At 41.5% G+C, this 21,436-nt stretch overlaps 1 protein-coding gene across 3 annotated transcripts; it reads right to left on the bottom strand.

Moving 5' to 3' along the window:
• Positions 1-259: 259 nt before the first annotated feature.
• TM2D3 (TM2 domain containing 3) lies at positions 260-20,889 on the bottom strand. Of its 3 annotated transcripts, none has more exons than XM_067030117.1 (6): positions 20,725-20,860; positions 20,241-20,333; positions 18,603-18,760; positions 13,456-13,630; positions 11,812-11,887; positions 260-454 (listed from the first exon to the last, which is right to left on the bottom strand). In XM_067030117.1, the coding sequence occupies exons 1-6, from the start codon at positions 20,813-20,815 to the stop codon at positions 427-429; spliced, it is 621 nt and encodes a 206-aa protein (XP_066886218.1). In that variant the 5' UTR covers positions 20,816-20,860; the 3' UTR covers positions 260-426. The 3 variants fall into 3 exon arrangements, with proteins under 3 accessions (XP_066886218.1, XP_058912842.1, XP_058912843.1); XM_059056859.2 differs by lacking the exon at positions 260-454 and adding an exon at positions 9,569-9,891 and having other exon boundaries at positions 20,725-20,889; XM_059056860.2 differs by lacking the exons at positions 260-454; positions 20,241-20,333 and adding an exon at positions 9,569-9,891 and having other exon boundaries at positions 20,725-20,859.
• Between the last annotated feature and the right edge of the window lie 547 nt (positions 20,890-21,436).

The raw sequence follows: 21,436 nt of genomic DNA, 5'->3' as shown, positions 1-21,436 counted from the left end.
CTCACACTTGGTGCCCCATGTGTTTTGCTCTGAAATGAGTTCTTTGAGCAGAAGCAATCTTGTGTGAAGCAATAAACAAGGCTAGGGAGACAAATCCACATCCAGAGTATGTGTCTATTCCATGAGGATGAATCAATATCCCTTCCATGACAGAAGAGGTCCAATAAAATCAATAGCCTTGTGCTTACACATTGATACACAAGAATGGAAACTCTGGAACAGGAAGAACTTGCTCCCTGCTCTATCTCCAGTGCCCAGAATGGTGCATGTCATATACTAGCACCACAGCATCTATTTGCTGAACAAAGGAATACACTTACGTGCTCTATAGCACAACAAATTTGCAGGGGCTTTTCTTCTATTTCCTGGGTCGTGTTTTCTTCAAGATGGGCTCTTCCTCTTTTTTTGAAGCCTATGTTCCTTCCTCTATTTCTTCTGTGTTCTCCTGTTCCCCCTGCAATAGTATACACAGTTGCTGTGCCAATTGTTGAGCTTTACTGAGATAATTTACATACCATAAAGTTCACCAGCCTAAAATATACCTGACATTTTCACTTAGCATCAAGTTTTTGAGGTTTATCCACGTTTTAGCATGTATCAGAACTTCATTCCTTTTTATGACCAAATACTGTTATATTGTATTGATAGACCACATTTTGTTGACACATCAGTTGATGGATATTTGGCTTGTTTCCACTTTAGACTATTATGAATATTGCTGCTATGTACAAATTTTTGTGTGTACATATATTTTCATTTTTCTTGGGCATATATCTAGAATTGCTGAGTCAAAACAGTAACTCTATGTTAAAAAATTTTTAAGAACTGCCAGACTGTTTTCCAAAGTGGCTGCATCATTTTCCATTCCCACCAGCAGTGTATGAGGGCTCCGAGTTTTCCATATCCTAATTCTTGTTATTGTCTCTCTTTCCTGTTACAGTCATTCTGGTGGCTGTGAAGCACTGTCATTTCTTTTTATTGTGTTCTCTTATGTGGGCAACTTCATGATATTGGGTGAGCCAATTACCCTATTTATTTTCTCTCTGAGCAGTTTGAAAGCTGTTATTTTGCATCATACTGAACATTTGGGAGCGTGATAGCCAGAGGCGATGCTGGGAAGAGCTCAACTATTTTTGCTAGAATATCTGTTCTCTGGCCTCTTCACTAAGGTTTTCAAACTGAACCCAGCAATGTTTCCTGTCCCCTGGGTAGGAGGTGATGTCATGATCCCTGGGGGCCATCCTGGGCTCTGGATCCGTTCTCTGGCTCAGCGTGAAACCCCCACTTCCATCGGAGAGTCAGTCCTCTCATCAGTTTCTCCTCAAAAGCCCTTTTCACATACTCCCACCCCCTGAAGTAACAGAAAAAGATAAGGATATCCCTCATTTCCCAACTAGTCACTCTGTGAGTCAGAGTTCCTGGATTTTGCTGACTCACCAAGACCATTTGCAGGAGTAGGCTGGCACACCTGAGCAATGATTTTTTTTTCTTCTCTTGTCATTTTTGGATGTTTTTTATTTGGTTGCCTTTTTCCTTGTTTGCTGCTGGGCTTATTCATTTGTTTGCTTGTTCTCTGTGGCAAGGAGGCTCCAGTTTAACTACTGTGTTCATGTCACTGAGTGTTTGAAAAGGGAGATGTTGTGACCCAGCTGCTCTCTCCACTCTACCCAGAAACTCTTAGCAATACGTTTAGGTCTTTAGCTTACTCCAGGAGATTCTCCATTATTCATTCATAGAACAAATAGTCACTGTGCACCTACTATGGGCTCTCACAGTTGGGGTACAGCAGAGAACCAGAGTCCTGCTCTCCTGGAGCCTCTTAGTAAATTATGCCCAAGTGTCTCAATCAAGGCTTCATTTCACATAAAAGCATGTTTATAGAAGGTAATTTCAATACTTTAAATCCAAGAATTTATACCAAGTTGCAAACCCTCTAACATCCTTGTGACACTTCACATTCTATGGCCTGGACAGAGGGGAAGCTTGAGAGCATGAGTGAAGGAATATGCCTGCATTTTTAAGCTCTCCTGATGTACTTGAAAAGGGAGAGCTTGTTTTCCACTCCTTGCTTACGGGATGAATTAGAATCACTTGCAAATTCCTTACTTGATGATGTGCCAAAAATAAATTCAATTCTGGCACAAAGTATTTAAAAAGTATAGGGAAGCAAAGTTGTGGCACAGAGAAGACAATTTTACATTTTTTAATCCTGAAGCATAAAACCTTTTAAAAATCTCTTTTTATAAGCACCATAAACCAGTTGCTCCCCAGCAATTTGCAGGAATCAGATTCACCTGGTGCTACGGCCAATATTTAGTTAGAGCCAATTTCTGTATATTACCACCCTGCAGCCACCTCAACTGCCAGGGCCCAGAATCCCACTCAGGTGCTTTAGTACCTGCAAGACACCCATGGCATTAACTCACTCAGCAAATATGAGGGCCACTGTGTGCACAACACTGTGCTGGGGGTCACGGGGGAGAAATAAATAACACAGCACCTGCCCACCATGAGTTACTGGGGCAAGTGGAAGAAGAATGCTGACAAAGCAAGGCAGCCATTTGTAAGACAAAGTAATGACACACAGCATACTGCAGTGATAAATTCTCAATTTCCAGAGAGCCGTCAACAGAGGTTGGTGACTAATACGGTTCCCAGCCTGTGAAAAGCTTCCCCATCTCACAGCCTCTGATCTGAGCTCCCAGCACATGGAACAGAGCCTAAAGGTCAGACCCAAACAAGACAGTTTGCTGTCAACAGAGGCTCATGGAATTGGCTAGAGATTACATCCACCCTCTCTGGTGCCCTTTGAACACGTAGTTCTCTTACACTTCCTTTCAGGGACACATGTATGAGTTCCTCATTCATAAATCTGGGAATCTCTTCATCTTCCTGCTGGCTGTCTGAGGCCATCAGCTCCATCAAATCCTTGATAGGAAGAATCCCTGATTTGCTTATATCCTTTAGGTTCCAAAGACTATCTCCACATAAAAACTTTCTTAGGATTTAGGAACAAGTTCATCCATCTCCTCTTGTGGATTCAGAATCATTTCAGCTTTCACCTTTCAAATGCTGGAGCTTCGTTGTTTAACTCAGGCCACAAAGAATACAGATGGTCAATGGTCAAGATACATACCTCTCCCATGAACACCAGGAACAGCCAGCAATTCCCATCACTCTCCCGCTCCTCCCTGTGTGGGAGGCACAGCAGTGGAGATCCTCTTCTACATGGAGAGGAGTACTGAGGGGATTCTGGGGAAATCTTTATTATAATTAGCAAAGGGGCTGCTTCCTGGCAGGAACAGGTCCTCTTCTAAAGAAATACCAGCTCAGCCAAGAGTCTCATGTACCCATGTCAGGTAAGAAATTGTGCTGTCTTTAGAAAAGAAAGTCCCGTGCAAACTGGGCTGCCCACCTGGAAGTGCAGCCCTGTTCTGTGCCCAGGCTCAGGTTCCCAGGGAAAAAACAAGTCAAGACTGGCTGTTTCTGGGAATATGATGGGAAAGCAACGGTAATGGGGATGCCCCACCTAGTGGCCAGAGCTGGAACTGCTACTTAACCAGACCAACACACATCTGCACAGACAAGATTCTTGATTCCTAAAGGCCAAGTTATTGCACCAAATAATTCAGTTCCCTTTTCAGGTAAACTGTAATTTATTCTGGTGAAGAAACATGTTTTTGTCACCTGAGATTTATGGAGATATTCTCAAAAAATATTTTATAGCTAAAGATCTGATAGTCTAGTTAAGTCTGCTGGCTACTACTGACACAGATGTTTAAAAAGTAACACTCAGGGCTTCCCTGGTGGCGCAGTGGTTGAGAATCCGCCTGCCGATGCAGGGGACACGGGTTCGTGCCCCGGTCCGGGAAGATCCCACATGCCGCGGAGCGGCTGGGCCCGTGAGCCATGGCCGCTGATCCTGCGCGTCCTGAGCCTGCTCCACAATGGGAGAGGCCACAGCAGTGAGAGGCCCGAGTACCGAAAAAAAAAAAAAAAAAAAGTAACACTCAGATACCCAATTTTAAGGGAAAAATGCTAAAAATGTGTAAATGTTTCTAGGGAAATTGTTATTAAAATTCAAAAAGACCTACAAATCCAAAACAATTTAAAAAATGAAAATAACATACATATCAATAATAACCTTAAATGTAAAGGGACTAAACGTTCCAACCAAAAGAAATAAGACTGAATGGATACAGAAACAAGACCTGTATATATACTGTCCACAAGAGACCCACTTCAGACCTAGAGACACATACAGACTGAAAGTGAGGGGATGGAAAAAGGTATTCCATGCAAATGGAAATCACAAGAATGCTGGAGTAGCAATACTCATATCAGACAAAACAGACTTTAAAATAAAGACTGTTACAAGAGACAAGGAAGGACACTACATAATGATCAAGGGATCAATCCAAAAAGAAGATATAACAATTGTAAGTATATATACAACCAACACAGAAGCACCTCAATAAAGCAAATGCTAACAGCCATGAAGGGAGAAACTGACAGTAACATAATAATAGTGGGGGACTTTAACACCCTACTTTCACCAATGGACAGATCATCCAGACCGAAAATCAGTAAGAAAACACAGGCCTTAGATGACACATTAGACCAGATGGACTTAACTGATATTTATAGAGCACTCCACCAAAAACCAAGAGAATACATTCTTTTCAACTGTACATGGAACATTCTCCAGGATAGATCACATACTGAGTCACAAAGCAAGCCTCAGTAAATTCAAGAAAATTGAGTATCAACCAACCACAATGCTATGAGGCAAGAAAAAACTTGCAAAAAACACAAACACGTGGAGGCTAAACAATATGCTACCAAACAACCAGTGGATCACTGAAGAAATCAAAGAGGAAATCAAAAATTACCTAGAGACACACAAAAACGAAACCACAATAACCCAAAACCTATGAGACACAGCAAAAGCAGTTCTAACAGGGAAGTTTATAGTGTTACAAGCTTACCTCAGGAAACAAGAAAAATCTCAAGTAAACAACCTAAACTTACACCTAAAGCAACTAGAGAAAGAAAAACAAAACCCAAACTTAGTAAAAGAAATCATAAAGATCAGAGCAGAAATAAATGAAATACAGATTTAAAAAAATAGAAAAGATCAACAAAACTAAGAGCTGATTTTTTGAAAAGAGAAACAAAATTGATGAACCTTTAGCTAGACTCATCAAGAAAAAAGGGAGAGGGCCCACATTAATAAAATCAAAAACAAAAAAGGAGAAAAGTTACAACTGACACCACAGGAATACAAAGGATCATGAGAGACTACTACAAACAACTATATGTCAATAAAATGGACAACCTAGAAGAAATGAACAAATTCTTAGAAAGGTACAACCTCCCAAGACTGAACCAGGAAGAAACAGAAAATATGAACAGCACAATCATGAGTACTGAAATTGAATCTGTGATTTTAAAACTCCCGACAAACAAAAGTCCAAGACTAGATGGCTTCACAGGTGAATTCTACCAAACGTTTAGAGAAGAGTTAACACCTATCCTTCTGAAACTATTCCAAAAAATTGCAGAGGAAGGAACACGGCAAAACACATTATATGAGGCCAACATCACCCTGATACCAAAACCAAATATATCACACACACAAAAAAAATTACAGGCCAGTATCGCTGATGAACATAGACGCAAAAATCCTCAACAAAATACTAGCAAAAAGAATTCAACAACATATTAAAAAGCATGATACAACATGATCAAGTGGGATTCATCCCTCAGATGCAAGGATTTTTCAATACCCACAAATCAGTCAACATGATACACCCTATTAACTGAAAAATAAAAAACATATGATCATCTCAGTAGATGCAAAAAAGCTTTTGACAAAATTCAACATCCATTTATGATAATAACTCCCTAGAAAGTGGGCATAGAGGGAACATACCTCAACATAATAAAGGCCATATATGACAAACACACAACTAACATCATTCTCAATGGTGAAAAAGTGAAAGCATTCCCTCTAAGATCAGGAACAAGATAAGGATGTCCACTCTCACTACTTTTATTCAACATAATTTTGGAAGTTCTCGCCACAGTAATCAGAGGAGAAGAAGAAATAAAAGGAATCCAAATCAGAAAAGAAGGAAAACTGTCACTGTTTGCAGATGACATTATCTATATACAGAAAATTCTAAAGATGCTACCAGAAAACTACTGGAGTTCATCAATAAGTCTGGTAAAGATGCAGGATACAAAATTAATACATAGAAATCTGTTGCATTTCCACACACTAACAATGAAATATCAGAAAGAGAAATTCGGGAAATAATCCCACTTATCATCACATCAAAAAGAATAAAATACCTAGGAATAAACCTATCTAAGGAGGCAAAAGACCCATACTCTGAAAACTGAAAGATGCTGATGAAAGAAATGGAAGACCACACAGATGAAAAGATATACCATGTTCTTGGATTGGAAGAATCAATACTGTCTAAATGACTATACTACCCAAGGCAATCTATACTTTCAATGAAATCCCTATCAAATTACCAATGGCATTTTTCACAGAACTAGAACAAGTAGCCAAAACAATCTTAAGAAAGAAGAATGGAGCTGGAGGAATCATGCTCCCTGACTTGCTACAAAGCTACAGTCATTAAAACAGTATGCATGGTACTGAACACAAAAACAGACACATAGATCAATGGAACAGGATACAGAGCCCAGAAATAAACCCCTGAATTTATGGTCAGTTAATATACAACAAAGGAGGCAAAAATATACAATGGAAAAAAAAGACAGTCTCTTCAATAAGTGGTCCTGGGAAAACTGGACAGCTACATGTAAAAGAATGAAATCAGAACATTCTCCAACACCATATACAAAAGATAAACTCAAAGACCTAAATGTAAGATCAGATACTATAAAACTCCTAGAGGAAAACACAGGCAGAACACTCTTTGACATAAATTGTAGCAATATTTTTTTGGAATTACTCCTAAAGTAATGGAAGCAAAAGCAAAAATAAACAAAAGGGACCTAATTAAACTTAAAAGCTTTTGCACAGCAAAGGAAACCATAAACAAAACCAAAAGGCAACCTACAGACTGGGAGAAAATATTTGTAAAGGATGCAACCAACAATGTATATAGGGCTTCGCTGGTGGCGCAGTGGTTGAGAGTCCACCTGCCGATGCAGGGGATACAGGTCTGTGCCCTGGTCTGGGAAGATCCCACATGCCACGGAGGGGCTGGGCCCGTGAGCCATGGCCGCTGAGCCTGCGCGTCCAGAGGCTGTGCTCCGCAATGGGAGAGGCCACAACAGTGAGAGGCCCGCGTACCACACACACATATAAAAAAACCAAGGTATATACTTTCCACAATATACTAACAGCTTATACAGTTCAATATCAAAAAATCAAACAACCCAATCAAAAAAATGGGCAGGGCTTCCCTGGTGGCGCAGTGGTTGAGAATCCGCCTGCCGATGCAGGAGACACGGGTTCGTGCCCTGGTCCGGGAAGATCCCACATGCCGCGGAGCAACTAAGCCCGTGAGCCATGGCCGCTAGGCCTGCGCGTCCGGAGCCTGTGCTCCGCAACGGGAGAGGCCACAACAGTGAGAGGCCCGCATACCGCAAAAAAAAAAAAAAAAAAAAAAAAAAAAAAAAAAAAAAAAAAAAAAAGGGCAGAAGTCCTAAATAGTCATTTCTCCAAAGAAGACATACAGATGGCCAACAGGCACATAAAAAGATTCTCAACATTAGTAATAATTAGAGAAATGCAAATGAAAACTACAATGACATTATCACCTCACACAGGTCAGAACAGCTATCATCAAAAAGTCTACAAATAATAAATGCTGGAGAGGGTGTGGAGAAAAGAGAACCCTCTTGCACTGTTGGTGGGAATATAAATTGGTGCAGCCACTATGGAGACAGTATGGAGCATCCTTAAAAAACTAAAAATAGAGTTACCATATGATCCATCAATCCCACTCCTGGGCATATAACCAAAAAAGATGAAAACCCTGATTCAGAAAGATACATGTACCCCAATGTCCACAGCAGCACTATATACAATAGCCAAGCTCACAGCAGCACTATTTACAATAGCTAAGTGTCCATTGATGGAGGAATGGATAAAGAAGATGTGGTACATATACACAATGGAATATTACTCAGCCATAAAAAAGAATGAAATAATGCCATTTGCAGCCACATGGATGGACCTAGAGATTATCATTCTAAGTGAAGTAAGTCAGACAGAGAAAGACAAACATCAAACAATATCACTTATATGTGGAATCTAAAAAAAAAATCATACAAACTTATTTACAAAACAGAAATAGACTCACAGACATAGGAAACAAACTTATGGTTACCAAAGCAGAAAGGTGGGGAGAGAGAAATTGGGAATTTGGTATTAACATATACACACTACTATATATAAAATAGATAACTAACAAGGACCTACTGTATAACACAGAGAACTATATTCAGTATCTTATAACCTACAATGGAAAAGAATCTGAAAAAATACACATACATGTATGTGTATATATATATATACATATAAACATAACTGTATCAGTCTGAAACACTGTAAATCAACTATACTTGAATTAAAAAAAGTTAATTAAAAAATTTTTGGATTAATAATTGTTTTTCTTTCCAAGGGTCTACAACAGATCTTACAAAGACTCAAAACCATTTATCACACCAACACATTTTTTAACACTTCCACTGTGCGTTAATGAGCCAGCCAATTATGAATATATCTAATAGAATGGAGTAATGCCCTGAAAAATAAACATTTTATTTCTTAATAATAGAAGTTGCTAGGATTATTCAAGATTATATTTTTTTTTTTTTTTTTTTTTTTTTTTTTTTTGCGGTACGTGGGCCTCTCACTGTTGTGGCCTCTCCCGTTGCGGAGCACAGGCTCCGGACGCGCAGGCTCAGCGGCCATGGCTCACGGGCCCAGCCGCTCCGCGGCATGTGGGATCTTCCCGGACCGGGGCACGAACCCGTATCCCCTGCATCGGCAGGCGGACTCTCAATCACTGCGCCACCAGGGAAGCCCTCAAGATTATATTTTAATATAAAAAACATAACAGGAAGAAGTCTGCAAAATTTTTAAAGTAACTTGTAGTTTTATTAATTTTCCAGTACTCTTGCAACATTTTATATTACTAACAAAATTCCAATCACAGGAACCAGACACAAAATTTCTGCAGTTTACTTCAAACAGTCATATATGAAGACCAGACTACATAGACATTACACTGCAAAACTCAGAGATGACTGAAATTTAGGTAGATAATTTTATTTAGCTAAAGAATAAAAACACTTCCCACTTTCTGCAATTATAGCTGAAAAGCTTTTTATGGCAGATGACACTCAGGCTGGAGATACATGTGGCACAGTTTGAGGTAAGCAATATAAAACTCAAGTCTACAAACTGAACAGATTTTCAGTCGATGCACAGGTTGTTCTTCTAGTTTAAGTAAGTTTAAATTTTTTCACAGAAAAAAAATAGACTTCAGGCAAATAAAAACAAATTCCAGATAAACATAGTTCAGTGTTTTTTATTTTACCTTCATCAAGGCAGGCAAAGTACAGATGCTGTACATTAAAAACATACACATACACCAATCACAGCACATGGACTCCTACAGGGAAGAAGCGGTTTTCTAAGCACTGCTCCTCTCTGAAGTGCGCAACTGCAGCTAAATGTACAAAGAGCCATCCGCTGGTCCCACGTAGCCAACTCCAATGAGCAGGACATCGAGCAGCGTCCATATTCCCAGGCCCCCGAAGCTGAAGAGCTTGCCGAGGCCTTCTCGCCACTGGCCCAGGTAGAAGCGGTCCGCTCCAAACCCACCAAGGGTGATGCTGCAACAGCAAACGGGCCTGGAGTCCATCAACGGCCCCCCCACCCCGGACTGTGCCTGCATTACTGCGCCTCAGTAACCGCTAACTCACATGTGGGAAAGGGCCTCAAATCACCAGATCCCTTAATCAGGACACAGTGACTATCTCACAAATGTACAACACTAAACAATCATAGGCAACAAGACCGTTTAATTGTCAAAAGTAAACACAATTTTTAGCTGTAATGAAATCTAATGGTTCTCTTTTCAAGAAAATCGAGCTTGTTGCTTTTTTAACTTTGAATGGCACATCCAGGAGAGCAAAGTGTGGCTAGTCCTACAGACAGTGCAGGAACATGGTGGTCGAAGGTGGCATCACCAGGCAGCCAACACCACAAGGCTGCCCAGATCAAGTAGTGAACATTGTCAGTCACCCATCTTTAAAAATTTCATGTTCAGAATAAATGACTTTTAAGGTTCCTTCAAATTCTAAGCTCTAACAATATTCAGACAACTTCTCATTGTATTTCTTTTAAAGTTTTTATTATGAAAAATTCCAGACATAAAAGTAAAAAGTAGAGAACAGCACCCATGACCCAGCTCCAATAGTTATCAACATGTGTCCATCCCTGGTTCATCTACACCCTTCCAATCCCCCACCCTGAGTACCAAGAAGCAAACACCGGGCGTTATGACATTCACCATGAATATTCTCAAAGAAACCATGTTGAGCCCAGAGAAGAAAATTATTCTTATTTTTAAAAAATCAGCTATTAAATGTGCCACGGTAATTTAAGATGTCAACAATGTGGGGGAAGCTGGGTGAAGGGTGTACAGGAACTCTCTAGCTTTGCAACTTTTCTGTAAATCTAAAATTATCCCAAAATAAAAAGTTTGTTGAAAAGCAGAAAGTCAGCTGTTAGTTTGAATGTGAACCACTGCTGACAAAGATGCTGGGTGTCACCAAATCTGTCATTGCATCTAATTTTCCATCATGGACCCGTCTTTCACTTTCCAGCTGTGCCTTCCTGCCAGCAGGATCCTCCTCTTCCCCAGCCCAAATCCTGACGCAGTTGTTCCTGACAAGGGGCCACTCGGCCACCCCCAGAGGCATTTTTGATTCTCACAGCTTCAGTGGGGGTTGGGGAGATTGCTAACACCCAGTAAATGGAGTCCAGAGATGCTGCTGAACATCCTGCTCTGCACAGGACGCCCCACAGCAGAGAATTCGTGGCCCAAATGTCAACAATGACAAGGCTGAGAAGCCTTGCCCGCATCTCACCAAAGGCCACAGGCCAGCTCAGACTCTGACCCTAAACCTCCAACAGCAGATGCCCACCTTCCTAATCAGGGAATCATTTAACCAGCACCCCACCTGCCCTTCCCTCCGGTGGGAAGAACTGGTACAATTTTCTTTTCAAACTGTTGAAAAGTTAAACTAATACAAGCAAATTTTTATGTAAAAATTGTAAGCCTATAATTATGTTTGAATGGTGGAATTATAGGTGATTTTCAACATTTCTCTTTGTCATTTTCATTTTTTTCCAGTTTTCAGTACTGAGCATGTATTATTTTTTGTAATAAAGAAGAAAATTACTGAAAATTAAAGATATGCATCATAAACCTACCGACTTAATTACTATACGGCATTTTACTAATTCATGGTACACTCAGGATGGGAAGCACTGACTGGTGCTAATGATCTACAGTAATGACTACAGTCACCTCTAGAATGTGCAGGCATCTTGGGAGGAAAACCAGCAAGGGGCCATTAAATTCCACAAGGGTACTGGTCTGACCACCTAAATAACCCCCTACAGTGCTGTCCCTATGGTCTACCTAACACACAGCGGGATCTGAGTGGATGGAGGAAGAGCTTGGAAGAGCCCACCAACGCCAACTAAATCCAAATGGCATCCGACTTACTAGAAGCAGAGCTTACCTCAGAGCCAGAGCAGTAGACCACTTATAACCACCAGTCCAGTTGCAGTACAGCATTTTCGGAAAAGTACGGTTACCTTAAAAAAGGGAAAACACTCCAAATAAAAACACGGGTATAAAAATACTCTCACACAGAAACTAAATTATAACTAGGGGCCTTGTGACTTACAATCTAAAAAGTCAACTTTCTTTACAAAAGTAAATGTTCACTACAATGAATGGTAAAAAGAAAGCCCTGACTGTCTATGAGCACAGACTCGACATTTAAATCAGTTTTGTGAGGATCACAGCTTGAAGAAGGTAAAACACCCCACCTGCTGTGAAAACGTGGGTAACGTGGGGCTGAGACAGACAAACCAGGCACTGGGAAGGGAGCGGGCCCACAGACCGCCTGGGAGTCCTGGGACACTGCGCTGTCCCAGCCGGAGAAAGTGAGACTGAATCCACCTTACACCATACACCAAACCAACCCCTGGGGACTAGAGACCTAAACGTGAAAGGCCACATTTACAACTTTTTAAAAAATGTACAGGAAATTATGAATCTGGAGTAGGGAAAGATTTCTTTTTTTTTTTTTTCATTGTATTAGCTAGACACATTCACTTTTTATTTTATTATAATTTTTCATGTTCATTTTTGTTTCATTCTCTTCGGGAAAGATTTCTTACAACAAAAAAGGGCTAACTCTGAAAGACTAAAAACTTAAACTAACTAAAAATTTAAAGTTCTGTTCAAAAGATACCAAAAGAAAGGGGCGGGGGGGGAGTTAAAATCTGGGAGAGGATGTTAAGGACACCAAAAGGTTACTACCCAAAATATAAAAGAATTCCTAGAAGTCTGTAAGAAAAAAAAAAAAACATAGGGATAACAAGTATTGGAGAGGATATGGATCATCACGAACAGTTGTGTACCACTGGTGGGAATGTAAATGGATACAACCGTCCTAGAAAATAAGACACACAAGAGAGTATATGCCAGACAAACTCCCGCACATGTGCAACCAGGAGACATGGACAAAAGCTTTAACAGCAGCGCAATCTGTAAGGAAAAAAACTAAATAATCCAAATACAGTGGAGAAAGGATAAACTATGATACACTCTTACAAGTTATTATACAGAAGTTAAAAAAAAAATAGTAATAAGAGAAGACAAATGGAAGAATCTTAGAGCCATGATGTTGAAAGACGGTATCAGAAGACCATAAACAGTCTATATTATATACACAATTCTAAAACATGAACTACTGAATAATTTACCACACTATATTCTAGTACATTCATGTGATAGAACTACAAAAAATTTAATGAAAAGGAAGTGAGATGATAAGAAAATCCAAAAGGGTGTGTACCGCTGAAGAAGAGGCAGGGTAACTGGGTGCAGGAAACACACTCTGGTAGTTTCAATAGAATCATGCTGCTTTAGTTGTCAATTTGGGTGAAACTCAATTATACGCTATGCTTTATACCTTATACATTTTTTTAATCAAATATTACATTTTAAAATAGAGCTGGCATAACTAAGAATAGTGCTAATAAATATTTCTGATGAAACAATTAAAATTTAATTCTCAAGTTTCTGGTTACAGTTCCATAAATAAGCCTAGAGAAAAATATCTTGCTCACAGATTTCCTTAACGCCGACCTACCCAGGCAGTGGATGTGGTCCCGCACAGTGCAGTTGGCCGTGTAGCGCTGCCGCGGGCAGGACACCGCCATGCAACTGGTGGAGCTGGAGCACTCGTAGTCGGTTTCTGGAAGCTGCCAGCAGAACCTGCAAGTCATGTTGAGGACAAAGCTCTTTCGGGATTTGAAGTCTTGATCCTGCGTACCAAAGGACACAGAACTATTCAATCATAATACAGCAGTTTGTTAATAGGTCAATAAAACTACACAGTCATAAGGCACCGAGTGTCTAAAATACTTTATGACCTAGGAGGAAGTGGCAGAAAAACAGGTATCAAACCAATATGTACACAATACAAATGTATATGCTATGAGCCTTTGATCATAAATAGACAACCAAAAATATATATCTAACAAAAAATATCTAGATAAATGCACATCAAAGTAACAAAGGTTATTTCAGAATAATAAGATTATTTCATCACTGTTACTTTGGCTAAATTTTTAATAATGCACATGTGTACTTTTGTAACAGAAAAAAGGAAAATGTACTTTATAAAGCCTTGGAGTCACAGAGAGTTCAAAGGGCAGATGAGTCCCTCTGCTCAAGGTCACGGAGCTGCAAGCCCGTGCAGAATGCAGGAGCCTTGTTCCTGGAGGAACAGCCTGGCCACCAGGTCTCAACTCTTCCCTAGGAGCCGCCCTGCGAGTGGCCCAGAGCCCCAGGGCTGTCACTGCTGTCACACACCCATGAGCACCCAGCAGGACCAACCCATAGGCAGCCCCAGAAAATCACTCCCAACTTAGAAAGAACTGCATAGAGAGGCTGATGAGCAAGTGTTCACTGTGGGCCCTGAACTTCGAGACCACAGATTTTTTTCATTTCAATTTTAAATGTCCTTATTTTGTTTTCTGCCTAAGAGCAGTCCATGTTCTTATATGTTGAACATTTGGAAATTACAGAAAAAACCTGTAACCTCTCCAGAGACAAGCACTTTTAACCTTCTTTCATTTTTCCTTCCTATAGTACAGATTTACATATGTGGAATTATACTGAAAACATTTTGTATACACTTGACATTATATTGTAATAAATATTTTTCAATAATAATAATTTTCATGTTTAAATGGTAACACAATCACCTCTGGAAATATTATATTTATTAACTTTTTTGATTAATGCAAAACTCCTATTATGGACAGTATTTGAAACTGAGTAAGGCACCACATGATCTAAGCAATATTGTTTTAAATGTCTGCATATTTCTAGTGATGCATCCATAACACGTTTCTTATCAACTGTTTTTTAAAACTAGGTAATAAGTGTACGTGGTACAAACTCCCAGAGACAACAGGAGAGTGAGGAGGAGGCGGGTGCAGCCCCGCCCTCAGCAGCACTGCCCTCCCCAGCACCAAGCACCACTCACCCACTCTGGCCTTCCAGGGAGTCTGTTCTATGCATGGGCACGTTTACGTCAGATATGTTTCTTTTTTTTTTTTTAATTTAATGTTCCCACTGATATTTTTCGCTTAATTCTATAGATATTGGAAATATCCCTAGAGCTGCCTAGTTCTTCTCAATGGCTGCAATGTATTTATTTCACTACCCAGTGGACCATAAATTAAACTGTTCTCTTTTGTACATTCGGCTTGTTTCCAATCTTGCCTGTGTGAACAAAGCAGCTAAGAATATCCTTAGGCAAATTTATTTGCATACACGTGCAATATGTAATATCTGTAAGATAAATTCCTAAATATGGAATTGCTGGGTCAAAGTTTATATGCATCTATAAGTTTCAGAGATAAGACAAAGTGCTCACAAGAGGCTGACTAACCTACCCATCTGCTAACAAGATACAGGAGTGTTTGTCCCTTATACCCTTAAGAACTCAGAGTGTTATCAAATTTTGATTGTTTTGCCAATCTGATAGCTTAAAAAACGCATTGATTTGTACTTAATCATGAGAAAAATTAAACTTTTTTTCATGCATTGAAAGTCCAATTCTACTTCCTTTCCTATGAACCATCTGTTCATGTCCTAAAACCACTTCTCTACAGGACTGTCATCTTTTTCTCATTGGCTTTTTGGAAGTCTTTATATATTATGGATATTAGTGCATTATTTGTCACATGTGTTAGAAATACTTTTTCCTAGTTTGTCATTTATCTTTGGCCTTCATGCTTTTTTAAAGGTCATGCAGAAATCTAATTTTTAGTAGTCAAATCTATCAATTCCTTCTTTTATGGCTTCTAAATTTTATTTCATACTTAGAAAAATATTCCCTACTTTGAGATTATAACAAAACTATCTCATGCTTTCTCTGGTACTTTGTGGTTTCACTTTTTTGCATTAAATCTTTGATCTGGAATTTACTTTGGATAAAACAGGATTCCACGTTTTTCCATATAGCTACACAGGCACCCCAGCATTTACTGAATCCATTTTCACACCACCAAAAAATATAGATCCCAACAAAAGCTCATCTGTAGTAAAAAGATTTGTTACCTTTCCCTTTGTGAAACAGCTGTCATTAGTAAGGATACATAACCTATCTGAAGGAATTAAACTTGCTTCAAATACACTAGCAGACTGAGCTCTTCTCCAAGGAACAGAAAGCAGCGTTTCTATCAAGCACATTTCCAACTGAGGTAACTGGCTTGATAGTTCCCATCATAGCTGGAGCAGGAGCTATCTGATATGAAAGGGGTTGCAGGATTTTTGCATTAATTTTTATTTATATACTTAACAGGGTTGTTATAAAACAATTTCTTCGACTAGTGTAATCCAGGTAAGGTTCCCTTGCTCTGAGTCCCTATGCAGTATGCATCAGAAGGACAAGAAGAGTTTCTTTCTTTCCATTAATATGAAGTTCAAAATAAGGTGCAGGAGGGAGGGAGAGAGCTGAGTGCAGCACAGCGAAAGGATGAGCATTTGCACGTGCACCTGCATATGCAGATGGTCACAGTTTATTTCTTCCTGAAATGCTAACTTATTTAGCGAGACAGGATCCTACAGGTATTATTAAACAAACAAGGGAAGAACGCATGGCCTGCCCCAGATCACCTGGCCACAGCAGTCCTGGGGCCCGTGGCTCCTGACAGCCAATTATTTGACTGCTCTTCATTTTTAAGAAGAAACAGACCACCAGATGCTCCTGAGGCCGCCTTCAAATGCCACACTTGCGGGCTGGGCACCTGCTTCTTTACACTTTACAGGATTCGCGATGACTGGCTAGTCAGGAAGCAGGTGAGGTGAAAGCACCTGGGGAGGAGAAGGGAAGGAACCCATCCAGGGCACATCTCAGCCAAGGGGTGAGGATGCACCAGGGACCAGGACCCAGGAATTCAGAAACTTCCCTAAGCTTTGTAATTTCTCCTATTCTCTGCAATTTTCCACTAACTGAAACTACTTGTTTTTGGAACACCCAAAGGAGGAAGAAATTGAGAACTATGTTTCATTCAGGAACCAGCTGTGAGAGATGAATGTCAAAGAAACTGAGGCAAACAAAGGAGGCTAACTCTGGAAAAGCTCTCCTCAGCCATCAGTTTTCTCATTTTTCACAAGGTACCTACTATCTGCCAGACCCATGAAGTACGCAATTTCAAAAGCCTTCAAACAGGTTTCGCCATTAAGTAAGTAGGGAGAAAATTCTATGTAAGATACAGCAACAGAGATTAACTGATAATCCAAGGGCAGTCATGAAGATTACCCGGCAACCAGTTCAATTTTCCAGCACACTTTAAAGGGTAACTCTGATATAAGAAAATGACAAATACTGAGAGTTACAAACACTATGTCCAGACACTGATAACACATAAAATCTCTTTCCCCTTTGGAGTGAAGCCTTCCTCATGCCCTCTCCTGATACTAGACCTCAGGAGAAATAGAGAAAGAGCCTGGGGGTGGAAGGAACTTTCTAATCTAGCCCTCTGCAGACCAAATTCCAAAGAACCGACGGGGAAAGCTATCTTGTTCAAGGAAGTTAGAAACACTGGGTCAAAGGGAATCTGCAAAAGAGAATATGGTGGGCTTCCCTGGTGGCGCAGTGGTTAAGAATCTGCCTGCCAATGCCAGGGACACGGGTTCGAGCCCTGGTCCGGGAATACCCCACATGCCATGAAGCAACTAAGCCCACGTGCCACAACCACTGAATCTGCGCCCTAGAGCCCACGAGCAACAACTACTGAAGCCCATGTGCCATAACTACCGAAGCCTGAGCACCTAGAGTCGGTGCTCCGCAACAAGAGAAGCCAGTGCAAGCAGAAGCCTGAGCACCGCAATGAAGAGTAGCCCCTGCTCACCACAACTAGAGAAAGCCTGCGCGCAGCAATGAAGACCCAACACAGCCAAAGATAAATTAATTAATTAAAAGAAAAATCTTACTTCCTACTGCTTCCCTTTAAAAAAAGAAAAAAGATGGAGAGAAAGAATATGGTATGGAATCTGTGTTTTCCTCCTTGACCATCTCCCAGAAAGAGGGCGCAATGGAAACACCTTAGGAAAAGCTGTTCTGGGCCCATCTCCTGATTTAACAAGAGACAGATCACTAAATCCCAGAGCTAGTCATGGCAGGTCCAAGAGTAAAACACCGCCTCATTATTCATTTCTACTCTCTATCTCACCCACATGCTGGGACTACAGTGAAGTTTGCAGTAATTTCCCTGGTCCAACAGTTCAAAAATGCAGATATGTGAGTCTCCCTGCCCTCGTCACACTCAACAGGTGTGGGGCTGCCTCCAGGAGTCTATGGCTCTGAAGCAGGTATCCCGAGAGCATGCTAAGGAACACCGGCTGTGGAAGCCTTTGTAGGCTCCTTCCTGGGTGTCAACATATCAGAGATGGGCTGCAGGTGTGACCACTGTAACAGGGTCATTTCTCATGGGCAAAAGTTGGTGCGATTGAGCCTTTTCTATTTCCTACTTTTTGTAAGAAGTCTGACAATTGCTTCAATTTATCCTTATGTCCAAAAATTGCTATATGAACCCTTGCAACCAAACTTTACTTGGAGATGGAAGTTTCCATCTTCTGATAAAGTTGACTTTAGTCCTCAAATCTTACTTTTAAAATGTAGAGCACTTGCTGAACTTCCTCCATAGTCAAGTCTAAACTCTCCTTATAACTCGAGCTTTACAATTAGTTTATTAAGAATAAGTAAGCTGCAGTACTTACAACACAGGTAACAGAAGGTTTCACTGTGCAGTCAAAAGTGACAGGCTTCCCATAGACACAGGAGAAATTGGTCTTGCACTCTATACAGTCTGCGGGAAGTCTGCTACACAAACCATTGCTCGGACACTTCATCATATAAGGTGGGATATCGGTGCTTTCTGTGAGAAGTGAGAGAGAAGCTTATTCTCCTGGAATACTGATTACAATAACAGAGGAAAGCAATTTTCTAAGCTTAACGAACACAATCATAAGCATAACATATATACAGTACTAAGAATAAATTAGGATCTCAAAAAGTCTATCATGTTACAAGATGAAAAAAAGGAAGGCTTACAGATGGTAAAGTTTGTTCAAGATCACAGAGGGAGGGCAAAACTGGAACCAGAACCCAAACTCTCAGTTTCCAATCCAATGTTCTTTTCACTTGAATTCACGAATTTATAAGTGAAGCCCCTAACCCTCTAAGTGAATCAATCGGTACAACAAGGTACCAACCCTAGAAAAACGTCTTGTCATTATTCCACTTTGGTACTTCAACAAGCCACCATCTGCAAGTAACATTTACAGTATTACGGTACCAAAGTTCAAAATAGTTCTTTATATTAGTAACTTATTCAGTGGGTTGCAGTAAGTTTCTCCAGCCCACCTAGCTGGGAGTATAATATATTACTAACACTTGAGAGGATCAAAATTGCAACCAGTATTCTCAGGAAGAGAAGCTTTCAAATACGTCTAAGAGAGTAAAAAATTCTTGTGCTTTCTCTATAAAATAATCTATGTTTTAAACTCAAGTATGCTTCTGTCTTCTAGTAGTCTTTTATGGAATCAGTAAAATACGTCTGCCAGTTTCAATTCACTGAAGTAATGGAACTCTAAAGGGATGAAACTACAGAGAACAAAGTTCCATTTAGCAAAACACACTAATACTCATTTAAAACTGGTCCTACTTAAAGTCACTATTAAGTGGGCAATTCTACAAAATACCTACAAAAGGGTATAATTCCTATTATATTTTCTTATATATTCCTATATATTTTCTTTTCTTTTGTTCCTTTTACTACCGTGGCTGGACCATGGGCATTTAGAATCACAAAGCCAATAGTTTACAGGGCCAGGGCAACCCCACCACCTTAAAAAGGTGAGAAAACCGAAACCCAAAAAAGGTGAATAATTTGCTCCAGCTCCCAGCAGCACCACCAGAGATAGATGCCAAGTCTGTACCAGTCCCTCTGGAATCCCTCCATTTCACACAGCCCTGGGGGAGCCTTTAATAATATCCAACATCAGGAACAGGGTTCCAAAAGCACAATAAATTTTCTGAAGGGAAACAAGCTTTGGTTGAAGGTTATCTTGATGGATGAAGCGGAAAAAATAAGAACTTGAAATAAAGAGATGGAAATGGGGAGCCTGGTCTGGAAAAAGATGAGACAGGAATGTCAAAACGTATTGAAATACCAAGACTGTCTACAGAAAAGGTCTGTATCTGCCTTTAGTTCACATAATCTAAAATGCAATCAATAAAATGTTCAAAACATGGAAAGTGATTTCATATTCTACAAGAAATTTTATCCAAAAGGGAAAGGAACAGACCACTAGATACAAATATACACGTTTACTAGAAGAGAAAACATCTAGTACCTGCTGCCCTGGGCACTACTGTGAACGTACGTGTGGGGCCCGGATCCTTGTCGGAATGAGCCAGCGGCTGCGAAGGCTCTACACTGAAGGACCCTATGATTAGAGAAACGAAGACCTCAAGCTGTGTGGGTATCGCGCCAGGCCCACAGCTGCTCGGACAAACATCTCGGCCTGACCGCCGGGAAACAACATGAAACCCAACAGGGTCGACACCAATTTAGGTCTGCGGGCAACTGGAGACGACGCGCGGTGCTGAGATCCAGCTCCGTGTCCCCGGCCGAGTCCTCAGGCCCAAAGCTCGAGGCTCGTGGCTCCGGCTCCCTAAGCCGAGGGGAGGCGGCAGGACGCGCCGGACTCGGCTGTAGCGACCCGGGCCCTCCGCCCGCACTCAGCCTCCGCCCACGGGCCCAGGCCGACGGTTCCCGCGGTCCTGTGTTCCCCACCCCTCAGCCCGGCCCGGCGCAGAACCCTGCCCCCAACTCACCGCCGCCCGAGAGGATGTAGAACTGCGAGAGGAACAGCAGCACGCGACAGTGCCGGCGAAAGGCCCGCAACAAGACCCCTACAGCCGCCATTTTGCCGGCGGGAGCACTTCCGTGCCGCGGGGGACGCCGGGCCGAGGGGAGGGCGGGTCCGGGGTGTCCACGGCGCAGGCGCGGCCCCTCCTCCCGAGTCCTCCGCGCCCCGCCTCCTAGGGCTGCCAGGTGCCAGAGCGCTGCCAGCGCCTGTGACAAGGCGTTCACCTCTCCCCCGGCGGCTGGAGACACGTAACGGTCACCTGGACCCCGAAAGTCACACCTGAGGGATCGAGAGCAGAGGTGGGGAAATGTGGGAAGTTGGCCGCTGTTTACCTGTGGCCGGATCTGTACGTTTAGAGACAAAAACTGCTGCTTTGCCCTTGGTACCATGCGGAGGTTTGACGACGTTACGTTTTTGTCAGACTAAAAAGGCTCTTGTTTACAGATGAGTAAACTGGCCCAGACTGCTCGGTAAGGACCCCAGGTGTGCCAGGTGGCCCCCAAGGACCCACTCCCCGCGACCCCAGGGCCCGGGCAGCGTCCCGCGAGCATCTCTCCAGGTCCGCCCTGCCCGGATGTCTAACCAGTCCTGAGAAACGCTCCTCGAAGGCGGGGAGAGCCCGGACTGAAGTGCGGCCGCGGATCTCAGGCCCCCAGACCGCCCTGGAGGAGGCCCGC

Source organism: Kogia breviceps, chromosome 3 (genome assembly GCF_026419965.1).
Source record: "Kogia breviceps isolate mKogBre1 chromosome 3, mKogBre1 haplotype 1, whole genome shotgun sequence".
NCBI lineage: Eukaryota > Metazoa > Chordata > Mammalia > Artiodactyla > Physeteridae > Kogia > Kogia breviceps.
The sequence above is the reverse complement of the archived record's forward strand: the minus strand, read 5'-3'. Positions and strand labels throughout refer to the sequence as shown.

Bases quoted from the DNA above. Each gene is read 5' to 3' on its own strand.
- TM2D3 (XM_059056859.2), bottom strand. From the start codon at position 20,815: ATGGCGGCTGTAGGGGTCTTGTTGCGGGCCTTTCGCCGGCACTGTCGC. The intron at 20,334-20,724 runs GTGAGTTGGGGG...CTCTAATCATAG, and splicing joins CTACATCCTCTCGGGCGGCG to GGTCCTTCAGTGTAGAGCCT. The intron at 9,892-11,811 runs GTAAGCTCTGCT...TTGCTGTTGCAG, and splicing joins TCTACTGCTCTGGCTCTGAG to CATCACCCTTGGTGGGTTTG.